Raw genomic sequence first — 13,517 nt, forward strand, 5'->3', positions numbered from 1 at the left:
TGATGTAGAATCTCCATTCCCACCAATGAAATTGACACGACTGAACACCTTTCATTACTGTACCCTATTTACAAATGTTAATTACCATGATTAAATTAAAAGAAGGAATGAAGAAACATGAAACACAGCTTATGCGCCCTCAAAACACTAATTCAGAATAAATATGTTATTTAGTAAACAATGTTAAATGCCTTTTGAGTTGAGAATAAGGAAATAAGGTGGGATATAAAACATGGGAAAAATAGTTGCCACATGTACGGTAGCTTGTGACTGTATTTAGGCACTGCTTGTTGTAACAAAATAGGGCATCATTTATATACTAATCAGTTGCTGGTGCTTCAGTAGCACATACTGTAGAACATGGTTTCTTTGAATTATGTCGGAGAGCCAGTCCTTTTCACAATATAGTTGCAATGATAAGGATTAACTGTATATTAGTCACGCTGGCTATCTTGCTTGTTTACTTAAAACTAACCTTAAGCTATTGTGCACTTTGGCCACAGCTGACCAGAATATCAAAAGAGGGCACGTTCTGGGGGAAAATAAGGCATGTTACAGGGAGAAATGGCATGTCCTTTGATAATTTCACACATACTGGACCCAGTAGATTGGTCAGTATTTAGTGAAAACCAGATTTGTAAAAAGCATCCAGGCATAGAGGGCTTCTGAATTTGTGCAACTAATGCTTATCTGCTATCAATTGGCCACCTTACCAAAAACAGAAGAACTTTTAAGTGAATTTTTGACACAGTCCACTCAAAAGAATTTGACCAAATCTGACTGAATTCATCCTGATATAAAATGCTTTCAGTTTTTTTACATTATGTTGATCCACCATCAAATGTGGTAATTATTACCATATTTTCAGCCATGTACGCCCCCCAATATATACCCTACAGAAATTCACTGATATAAAAATTATTTAGTATACCCTGCCAACACTTACACCCTGCACAAACCTTAACATAATCTCACATGAACCAGTCATGTGTACTAAGAACCCTATTACAATGTACACGGAACTGTGCGAATGGGCTGTGATTGCTTGTAGTGAAATTACACCAGCAACCACTTGCTATGGATTAAGCAAAGCTGGAATACTTCAACAAAATAGGCAACTTCACCAGCAGCAGTCTAATGATGATGGCGATGATGAAGTTGATGACGATGCAGGAAACAAGGAAATTACTGAAGCACATCTTGCAACAACAACAGACATTTTGAACTATGACCAGTGAGACAAGAGTTTGATGGAATTAACACTTCCAGCAGTGAGGATGAACTTTTTGAATAAACATTAGTTAGGTTTCTTTCTATAGTGTTGTTAAAACGCTGATGGGTTGGACACTAGTATATCAGTAGTGAAGAGTATTAGGTATATGTATCAATAAAATACTGTCGCTAGAATTAACCTCCTGGCATCCATTTTTTTGTGCTAGTTTTACTTCTTTTCACAAGGGCTCATATTGTTGCTTACAATTTACATTCACATCATGCATATACTAAATAATCCTTCGAGGGAGGACACTTCACTCTCTTTTTGTGCGGCCTATGTCTGCTTACACAAAGTTGGACATATTATCATACCTTTAATTAATGCCAGACCATTTTTCCATGCTTCCACTCGAAATGGACATGATCACGACTGCTTAATATGTAAGAGCACTGAAAGGAATACCATTCCATTATTGGTCAACTGAATATCAGATGATCAGTAGACACAGTATGCCATTTTTGGTCAACCAGTGATTGCCATGTAGAATGCCTGAGCTAAACAATGGTACCAGATTTATTATGCTATGTAAATTGTTGCTTGAAATATCAGTGTTGATCCTTAAATAGGTCATACAAGAGAAGTTACCTCCCATGTAGGATTTTATAGTACATGTATGATTTGTAAGTAAATTGTAAGCAATGAGCTAAGCCCCTGTGCCCCTGTTGTCAATCTGATTAACATAAACAAACCTTCAAACATCATTATTACACAATAATTAAAAATTGTATCTGTTTACATTTAGAAATGATGGCTACTGGCATTGAGATAAAGAACTGATATAGCCCACACACCAAGATATGCTGCATGGTCAGTGCAGAGTATGTAAAATCCTGTATAACCCACTGGATATATGCATAAAAATAGGATGCTATAAATACAAAACCATTGAATGATTTCTCAAAAATCACTCAACAGAATTTGACTAATTTCAACAGAAATCAGTATGGCAACAGAAGGCTTTCATTTTGTTATCAATGATCCCAACTGGCCTTCAGTATGGCCACCATTCCAAAGACTTTTTTTAATAAAATTTGAAAGACTCCTGACAAATTGCACAACTGAATTTAACTGACTTCAACAGAAATCAAACTGGCCATATGAGGCTTTCAGAAGGCTTTCAATGATCCCAACTTGTCCTCTGTATGGCCACCTTTGCTAAGAATTAAACAAAAATTTGAATGACTCTTGACAAACTGCTGAACAGAATTTGATCAAAATATGAAATTTTTACAGATTGGGGCAGTCCATTATCAAATGTGGTTACTGTATAGAATAGAATAAAATGTAAACATCTTCTCAGAAACTGCTTAGCAGAAATGAAAATAGAAACAGAAGCTATTATGATATTAGGGAGTTCAGATTTTTACAAATAATGTTGATTCATCATTATATATAGCCACCATTACTAGAAACTGAACATCCAGATTTTGACCAACTTTGACATTTCAAAGCATATTGGCATTGGGACCTTTCGGGATGGACAGATGTGGCTGATTTACCATGAACTATGAAATTAATGAAGATATAAAGACTAGACAATGCTTGAAAAAATTATTTTCATAGCACACATGTACAGTCAGCAGAATTGGGAAAAAAATTTCAACAGAATGCATCCTTCTGACTGAGATATCTTAACCAATTTCTCTTGCATTTAACTCTTAGGCAGATGTCAGCCAGGAGAGATATCTGAAGTCTGTTTTGGCCTCATATTTACAATGGGGATACAATTTTTCTGTCTTAGGATTTTTGAGTCTTGGTTAATTTCATTTTTGAAACTCAATTTTGCAAGCATATGTCACATTTATGAAGGTGTTCACTAAATGTGCAAAGTCATTTGATACTTGACTCTTACAATTAAGAAAGTCATTTTAAAAGCAGTAGCAAAAATGGATAAATGGAAAATATTTTAAATGCAATGACAAGAATTGGGTGACATAGTGCTTCTTCTTTGTAGCACCATTGATGGGAAACACAAAAACCCATATTATAATTGAGGGAAAATCCAACAAGGCTGTGTTTTATAAGTGCATGAAAAACCCACAACAGATAAGCTATCAGATGATTTGAAAACACATCGTAATTGGTTCGTAACAGCAAAGAATTTTAATCCGATTAAATGAGTAGCAATAGTAGAACAAAATGTTGCCATGTCAAGCGATTCATGACCATACCCATGTTTTAAAAGGAGTCCACATTATACTGGGGTTTTTTACAATATATTTGTCACAGGAAATAAAAGTATATGAATCAGTTATACAATACTACAAGATAAAATTACTGTATTTAATAATAGGATGACTTGTGCATAAAAGCCAAGTTTGACCAGTGCTATCTACTTTCATATTAGGACCTGTTGTTCAAGGTTGCAGCTTTAAGCTGTCACCAAAGCAGATCTTGTACAGTGTTTTGATGGTAGGTTCAGATTTACCTTGATACTTTTATTCCTCAGATTGTTATAGGTCAAGGTCATTTGGTGCGGCAACAGGTAGGATGATATATTTGTCCAAGGTCATATAATTTTGAATCATATTTTTCTCAATCCATTTTATTTGCAGCGCAGAGAGGGAGATCCTGATTGTAGGACTGCAGGTCTGATCGAAGCCTGCCTGTATAATACCAACAACACACATAGGTTAGTATTTACTATATATATATATATATATATATATATATATATATATATATATATATATATATATATATATATATATATATATATATAATGAAAATGGATACATGATTATGACATTAAAACTTAAATTTGTGACATTTAATTCTTCAGTTTATGGACATCTGTAAGATTTTTGCATTTTTTATTACAGTGATCCAAGTTTTATGCTTTTTTTTAGTTCTGCTAGTAGTCTAGAATATTATATGGGATGGCCAGTTGTATGTCATCTGTTCATCAGTTATCACAACTTTTCATGCACATTCATGGTCTAGTTGGTCCTAAATGAAACTGATGCTAATCAGGCATCCAGTATAGTCACTACAATGACTTTATTAGAAATCTTGTTATTGCTACACCTGCTGAATGGATGGTCACTTTAATAGCAGCAATAGCTTACCCATAGCTATTGTTTAGCTTTCTTTTTAATGCTGAAAATAACACACTGTCTGTTTGATGTCTATTCACCCTCCCTTTAGAATGAAGAATTGTCGTTACGATGCAATTCCTCATCCTACTCGCCTTGTCCTTGGTATGTTATGTGCAAAACAAGCACAGATATTTTTCGAGGACGTTGATGTGATCAGATATGTGCCAAATTCACCAGAGAAGATTTGCCTCTTGCAGTGTACCGGTGAATCATTTATGCAAGGAATAATGACAGCTTGCTCACTAGACGCTGAGTGTTCTTCAGTCTTGATTGACACAGCAGGACCCACATCGTATATGGTATCTATGCTAGATATTTGTTTCAACATGTTGAATTTTGTTCATATTGTTATTGTATGTATGCATACATCCTTTTTTCAAAAAATGTTGTATAAAACACTGAAAACTCTGTTTCATACATGGAAAAGGACTTGTAAATTTAGGCTACTGTTTACTATGTCTAGTGATCACAGGGGTGTATGCCATACATGGTAAATACAAACAAAGTGAATTATATGTGTCATTATAAATATTTTTATTTATTTACTATATTGGGACACTCATCCTGACTGTATTAAATGTTCCAAATGTACAAGAAAAAAATCATTCTACATTTTGTAAATCATGGTCTTCAGAAAGCTGGAATCTTGCAGACTCCAGCCTCACTTATCACAGAAACAAGAAACTTTATCATTTTTCATCTGAATTATCCAGCTTCTCTGTTACTGAAAATAAAGGGTCTTCTGACTGGAATATCACTCCCAGCATGTCACTACTTCCCATTGTTAAGGAGATACAGCGACCATGTAGCAGCATGTTGCTGCCTTCCATGGAGGAGATGAACTGCTCATCCCATAACATGTCACTGCCTCCCATTGTGGAGTAGATGCACCACTCACCTCGTAGTGTCTCACTGCCTCCCATTGTGGAGGATATGCACCACTCATCTCATGGCATGTTGCTGCCTCCCCATGAGGAGGAGATGCACTGACCATACCATAGCATGTCGCTGCCTCCCTTGGGGGAGGAGATGCACTGTTCTTCTCATAGCATGTCACTGCCTCCCATCAAGGAGGAGATGCACCATCACCACCTGTTAGAGGTAGTGTGTCACACCCTCCAGCTGGGACTGGGATCAGCACCACACCTTTCTTAGTGATGCATCAATTGAGATGCTGTATCCTCTGATCACCACACTAAGGTCTCATGGTACAAGGATAGGGTTCAGACCAAGTTCTCCTGTCTCCACCATCTACCACCTCATTAGGAACATTGGGAGTCTAACCAATGGGCTCAGGCTAGACTAGGGGATAGGATTGGTATCCCCCCTTTCCTATTATCCCAGTGAATCCCTATGGGATGTGAGGCCATCCACCTGAGGAGCCTTGGTCATGTATGCCCCCTTGGGCTTTTGTTTTCGGATCTTGCCCTTACAACAGAGGCTGTACGGTGTCCTGCTATCACCTCATTACCAGGTGGAAACCATTCAGAAGGCTAGAGGCATCACTTCGTCCAGGACTAACAGATGTTCTCATCTCTCTCCTTCAGCCCCTACTCACTGTGTTGCTGTATGGGACTTAGCGCAGTGTTCCTATACCTTCTTTACCTCCTAAGAACTTAGTGATACCTACACACTCTCCAGCTCAGATTGTCCTTGATGATTTGATCTCCATTGTGGTAGTTTTAATGTGTTCGACATGGAGGAAGGACAAGTGATGCCTGCCCTTACACCTGCTTCTTCATTTCTTTTAGACGTGGAAGAGGAGGTATGGTATTTTGACAAGGCAGTAAATGAAGTCTAAGCCTCTTACCTCCTGACTTGTGCCCAAAAACCTACCACACAGTTCAGAAAGATCGTTTCCAATCTGGAAAAGATCTTGAGGGCTCAACCTCAACCAGACCTCCTCCTCCTTATTCTTCTACAATTGAGGTAATTACTGCAAGGTTTTTGACAGGCCAAAATATTAAACATCGAGGGTAGGCTGTTCCCTCCTCAACATTGAGACCATTAATCTCCTTTGCCAGCTATCAGGTACATTCCCCAAAGTGGCCCAAGAAACATCCCCAACTTGATGCAGGTGTGGCCATGGTGGGTATTTCAAGTAGAGCCTGAGAACACCTTTCCGTAAAAGACATCGAAACTGTGGAACAGAAAGTCCAACTGCTTGTCACCATAGCTTCACATGCCGACCTCTTCTCAGCTGCTTCTTTTAGTATGCTGAGAGAAGCATCCTTAAACCCAGCCACTCTTCAGCACATGCTGGAAGTGGTGGCCAGGACATCTTAGCATGCACTTTCTGTTTCTATGACTTTGTCGGTGGAACTTCTTCACATCCACCATGACTCTTCAAAGCATCTACTCGATCAGACCTCCTCGTCCATCTGTCTCTCAGAAACCAAGAAACAGACATGCCTGATGAACCTGAAAAGGAAGGAGACAGTTTTTACAGCCCCTTTCTTTTCCCAAAGGAGTGGGTAGGGGACAGTCCTAGGGACTATAGAGCCCTCTTCTGTGGCACATCTGTCTCTCAGGCATTCCCATCGGAGCTCACCTTGGCCTTTTTTCTGAGGCCTGGTCAAGCATCACAGATGATGGATGGGTCCTTTCAATAGTGAATGAGGGGTACCGACTCCAGTTTTGGGAAAACTACCTCTATCCAGGACCCCCAGCTTTCTTCACCAATCCAGTCTGGTGAAACTGATTGAGGAAGTGCACATCCTTTTACAGAAAAGGGCAGTCAAGAGAGTCTTGAACAATCACCCCTGTGAAATAATCATTAACAATTCATAAACTTGCATGAACTGTTCAAGAATTATTCATGAACTGGGTTCATGAACCATTCATGAAAGTTCATAAAAAGGTTCATGAACTATTCATGAATATGCATGAACTGAAAATGGTCAATTAATGAAATTTTGTATTCATGGACTGTTAATGAACCAACACTTCACGAACTGTTCTTAAAAAGTTCATGAAATATTCATGAACTGAATTTTTGAACAAACATTTCCATCAACCTTCAGGATGCCTATTTACAAATCTCCATATTTCCTCCACACCGCAAATATCTTTGTTTTTGCCTAGACAAGGAAGTTTCTCAATTCTGCGTTCTGCTGTTTGGAATCTCTTCCACATCCAGAGTCTTCATCTGGGTCATGGGATTGGTAGCGGCCTACCTCCAAGTACAGGGAACATCTGTTCTCCAGTATTTCAACTACTGGCTGATTCACCATCTCCAAGTCAGCCCCTTCTTCAGGATGTGTGCCCTCTTGGTCCACCATAACTCACTTGGGTCTCCTACCCAACCTCGAGAAGTCAGACCTTGTTTCATCACAGGACTTTGTTTACATGGGGATAAACTTCCTCATGACCCAAAACTTGGTCCAGGTTTCTCTGGATTGGGTAGATCAAATCCTGGCTCTCCAAGAGATGCTACGAGTGAGAACCATGTTATCTGCTCACCTTTATCTTTCCCTACATGGAACTGCCTGTTTGGTTCCTTTAGGACGTCTCCATGTGTTTCCTCTAAAGTTCCTCCTTCTCGCAAGTTAGAATGCACAGAGATTCTCTATTAACCTCCATCCCTCTTGGACCAGTTTTTCACCACCATTTGCTTTGGTGGATGAATAGAGACAGATTCCTGGTGGGGGTTCCCATGCACACACCTGATCCCCATTCCTGTCTGTTCACTGATGCATCAGATTCATTCTGGGGAACTCATTTAGAGCCAAAGGGCATAATTTTCCACGGTTCCTGGACTCGGGTCAGAATGTACCTCCACATCAACAACCGAGAGATGAAAAATGAAATGAAAGCAGTATTTCTAGCATTGCAAGGGTGCAATGTTATAATAAGGGGCTGATGTGTCATGGTCGCCTCAAACAACTCATCTGTCATAGTTTACATATGACGTCAAGGAGGCATACATGCCCCAGAGAATTTCACAATCTGAGTTTGCCACATTCTGGGCAAGATGAACATATTAGCATACAGCTTCTCCAGAACTGACCAAGTTGTCCTCACAGAATGGTCTCTTCACCACCCAGTAAGTTAGTCCTTGTTTTCCCACTATTGAAAACCTCTAGTGGACCTGTCTGTGACCAAGCTCAACAATAAACTCACCTTTTACGTGTCTCCTGTCCCACATTAGAGAGCATGGGCAGTTGATACATTCAGCTTCCAGTGGGACCACCTATTTTTATATGCCTTCCTACAAATCTGATTGCTACCACAAATTCTGCAATGAGCCTGAACTTCACTGCTCAGATCATTCTCATTGCCCTATTGTGACCCCAGCGATCATGGTTCAGCAATATCCTAGACCTCTTGATTGATAGACCCGGGTCTCTACCACACAGGAGGGATCTCCTGTCACAACACCGGGGATCCCTTCTCCACAACAGCCCAGACATTCTCCACCTTCATGCCTTGCTCATCTCAAATGATCTCTCTGCCAGAACAAGTTTTTGGGTGGAGTTGCCAGCTGCATCGTTCAAGCTAGGAGAGCTTCTATATCCAAAATCTATGATGCTAGGTAGGGAATCTTCTGTGATTGGTGCAACAGAAACATGTTGATCCATTCCACCCCTCTGTAACTTCCATTACTGATTTCCTTCCCCTGTGAAATGATCATGAACAGTTCATGAACTGGCATGAACTGTTCAAGAATTATTCATGAACTGGGTTCATTAACCATTCATTAAAGTTCATAAACAGGTTCATGATCTGTTCATGAATATGCATGAACTGAAAATGGTAAATTAATGAAATTTTGAATTCATGAACTGTTCATGAGCCAACACTTCACAAACTGTTCTTGAACAGTTGATGAAATATTTGTGAACTATGATGAACAAAGTTTCTCATGAATGATTCATGACTTCATTGACAGTTCCTATAAAAAAAATTGATTATCGGACAAACTCACAAATACCTATAGTAACATTTCATCTTGAATCATAAAATAACATTAGATGTGAGGGTTTTAAAACAGTATAAAATGCAACATATTATCTTAAAAATGGTATTTAATTTCAGATAAATTTCTAATATGCAACAAAGAACATGTAAATTGACAAGCAATATTCTTTTTTTCACTCTTAGCAACACTTTTTGTATGTTCTGTAATTTTTCTTTGAAAATTTTTCAAGAGATATTGGAGCAATTTTGTTCAATCAACTGTTAAGCATATTTAACTTTCGGTGGGAAAGCCTGCCAGTAGCTTCTCATGGGTTGGTGGTTCTTCCTTGGGTTTTCCAGGGTTCTTCCTCCACCATTAATACTGACAGCCATGTATAGCCTATCTTGTGCTGAAAAATGGTGTTAAACCTTAGAACAACAACAACAACAATATTTAACTTTCGTCATCAAAAGGCTATCATTGGGGTTTTTCCTGACTTGAATGATCTTTTTCCTAGAGATTGACCTGTCAGAAAACTCTTTTGTGAATAAGTTCAGGGCCTATAATTTAATCAAATCCTGTCCATTGTCACTACTGAATGTCTCCATCTGCAACTTGAGCTATTCCATCTGATAACTGTTTGGATCTTTAACATTACTGCAGCAGTCACTATTTTATGTCTCTTCCATCTTGGCTATAGGATCCTACAGTTTTCAAATTTTCTTCCTTAACCTACAAACTTCATCCTTTAATAATTTTACTTTTCTGCTGTCTGATCTGAAAGATAAAGTTAGTTTATTAGTACAAATAATCTTCGATCAACACTGTCTTCAGCTTTTAACACATTATTATTGTACCCCACTTTATTTACTGGAACAATTATGATCCAACTCAAAATTATTTAATTTCTCACACTTAATACTCAACTTACTGAGCATTTATATTATTTGGAGAATTTTGTCACTGGTTTTATTTTAACTGATAGGCATAGTCACAGGAGTCTGATGTTTTATCAATAAAATATGACAAAAAGTTTTGACAACATCATTACACTAAATAACCTTATATATATATACACACACACATTTAGTACAGATTTGGTTAATTCGTGCTGTCTCAAAATTTTGCTGTTTTCTGTTGATAAAATGTCAGACTTCTATGGTATAGGCCCAAATGTCGTTAATGCATCTGACTCCACATGCTTCCAATTTCATCACATTCTTATTTGTTTGTGTATTCTTGTGTATAATTTGACACATTAATTTTTCTTTTTTAATTTACCAAATTACATCAGATCAGAGAAATAGTGATGATACGAAACAGAAAATGATAAACATCTGAATTCCTATAGAAGATGCTGTACCACGTCTTGTATTGAGATTGAAGGGGAGGGGTATGATTTAGAAAAGGGAAGCAGAGTAATGTTTAGTGATTTTCAAAACTTCAAAGAGCAACTCTAAATTGCATCTGAAAAAATCATTCCTCATTAAAAACCAATGAAATATCCATATAACTTTCACTGAAATAATCACGAATGACCAAGATACTCACTGGAATTTTGATGATCCAGGCTGTGTATGCTTTCCTCCTAATTTTGCTCTCACCAAATCATTTTCTTCATATTCTTCATAATTTCTTCTCTGCACTTCTACTCACTTAAAAGAAATAATATTGAAACTATTCTCAGCTGTCCATTCCACAGGAGTCCACCGTTTTTGTAAAGGTTTTTATTCATTGTAGAACTATTTTGCATGCTTTTTTGTTTATGGGGAAAATAAGGCTCTGCTGCTGAAACTTGACCATGTATATTAACCAATCGTATCACATCTTTCTCAATCATCCAGTCAGGATAATTGTTGTTTACATATTTCGGTTTATACAGCAGATTGACAACCAGTGATAGTTCTAAGCCAACAGAGTATGCAGTTTATGACAGTAATGGGTGAAAACATTAGAACAAAGTCATTGAAAGCTTTTATTGCAAGTACATTTTGTTGATGCTGACCAGAAAATATTTTCCCATATTAATCCAGAACTACTCGGGTTGAGTATACAAGTATTGAATAAAAGATCTCTATGAATTTATACAGTATTCATATCATTTTAAAAAAAATTTATTCACCTTTATTTATATTTCACAAATATTGTGAGGAAGTTTGTATAATGAATTTTTATGAATATTGTATAAATATGTTGGTATAGAAATGTCATAAACATTTTAATACATATCTTAGTGATGCATCAAAGTACTTGAATTCATGAACCAAGTTCATGACATTTTAGGAACTTGTAAAATATTATAATAGTTCATAAAAGCTTATCAGTGTGTTCATGAACTTCAAGTTTGATGCATCAAAATTCATGAAGTGTTCATGAACTTAGTTGTGGAATTTTCATGAACATTTGTTAGGAAACCTTGGACAAATGTTCCCAGGAAAAACCTTGGAGTATTGGTTGACAACTTTTCCAAGGTAATAGTCCAAGGACAAAATTTTTTTATACTAATGTCCAATGTTTTTATTCTCAAATGTCTGAGGTTGACCTCAGACTTCCAAGGTTTTTTGTAACCAATACTTTGAGGTTTCCTAGGAATCCTCTGACATATTCCATGGTTTCCATGCATTCTGAGAATTCCTCGGACATATTGTCTGAGGATTCCTAGGACATATCTTCCAAGGATTCCTTGGACACCTCCCTGGCATAAAACATCAGACCAAGAATTCAAGCAGATATTACAGAATATAAGAATAAATTTTATTTTTATTTTGTTCAACACGTACAATAAAAAATTTTGAAAAGGTCAAAATATTAAGAATGCCCATAAGGTTCCTTTAGTGCCAAATTGTCTATTTAATTTTGAAAATCCATCCATTTATATTCTGGTTTCTTGATGGTTTTAGCGCTTGATTGATTTTCTTGTTTATCATCACCTCTTTGATATTCTGCTATTTCTTTTGGATCAGTCTCTGCAAAAAAAAATATTGGTTGAAAATATAAAATGTGATGAGTTATGAAAACAAATAGTACACATATAACATAACTTGTTATGGCAGCCTTCAATTTACAAATCATGTTTGAAACCCTTTAGTTCTGAAAACAAGGTATAACCCTTAAAACACTATATTTCTACAATGGACTGTTCTTTGAATTTGGGATCATCACTCTGAATTGTTGATAATACAGTCAAGATTGTATTCTGTTCCTGGCTCAATGCCTTACAAGTTCAAACTAATGTATTCAGTCAATTATAATGATATTTTATATTTTATATATGTTTATATGTTTACAGATGCCTGTGCATATGTTCCAGGCTTGATACTTTGATTTTTAAAATCACTTAATCATCTAGTGTCAAGCCAGATTCTTCACATCATGTTGTATATACTGTATATGTTGTACATAACAGATAGAAGGCCTCAAGGTAGATTAGTTCTGTAAGCGAGTTACCTTCTTTAAATAAAGCCTTTATTATTATTATTATTATTATTATTATTATTATAAGATCCTGATGCATCCCTTTAAAGATATTATTAAAATTATTCAGAATTACTATCTTATTATTTTATTGTACTGTAATCAACCCTTAAGGATATGACACAATGCTTGTTGCATATAAAGTTTTTAGAAAGTTTGAAATTGTTGCATCTTTATCTTACCTTGGACTTATTTTGGTGTTACCATCTTAGTCTGTTTTGGTGTTGCCATCTTGGTAGTCTATTTTGTTGCTACTGTCCTAGCCATTTTTGGTGGTATTGGTGATTGTGGATTTGCATCTTTACTTGTTTTAACCCTAAATGTTAAAAAGAATGCACTTTTCAAAAAATATGCAATACATTCCATGCCATTTACTAGTGATGGGAATTGATTACTTGGGAAAAAATACATATACCCATGTTTATTGCTAAAAAAATGTGGTTTGGCATGTTGGCCTTTAAAAATCAAATTAGTAATCATTTAATTATGTAACCTGACATCCTTTATAAAGTTAAGAGATCACTGATGCTTGCATTTTTGTAAATTCGTATGCAACAGGTAAAATATAGCATGAAATTGGTATAATGGACACCATATTTCCTTTCCAATTAGACAAAAAAAGAAATCCAATTTAAGTACTATTTAATATCATCAACATATTACACGCTTGAGCATTAATCATTTTAATATGGTGCACAAATTTACACCCGAAATGAAGGACATATACTATCAGGGTTTGCAAGGTCTATAAAGTTGTTTAACAGTGGCC

At 36.6% G+C, this 13,517-nt stretch overlaps 1 protein-coding gene across 1 annotated transcript in view; it reads left to right on the forward strand.

Moving 5' to 3' along the window:
• Nucleotides 1-13,517, forward strand: part of LOC149770911 (E3 ubiquitin-protein ligase rnf213-alpha-like) — a 512,819-nt gene that overhangs the window by 209,788 nt on the left and 289,514 nt on the right. Inside the window, exon 31 of the mRNA XM_089948996.1 lies at nucleotides 3,832-3,908. Coding sequence (XP_089805122.1) covers nucleotides 3,832-3,908 — 77 coding nt within the window. The remainder of the gene's footprint in view (nucleotides 1-3,831; nucleotides 3,909-13,517) is intronic.

Source organism: Sinohyriopsis cumingii, unplaced genomic scaffold, assembly GCF_028554795.1.
Source record: "Sinohyriopsis cumingii isolate HCF-2022 unplaced genomic scaffold, ASM2855479v2 utg002226l, whole genome shotgun sequence".
In the NCBI taxonomy this organism is placed as follows: domain Eukaryota; kingdom Metazoa; phylum Mollusca; class Bivalvia; order Unionida; family Unionidae; genus Sinohyriopsis; species Sinohyriopsis cumingii.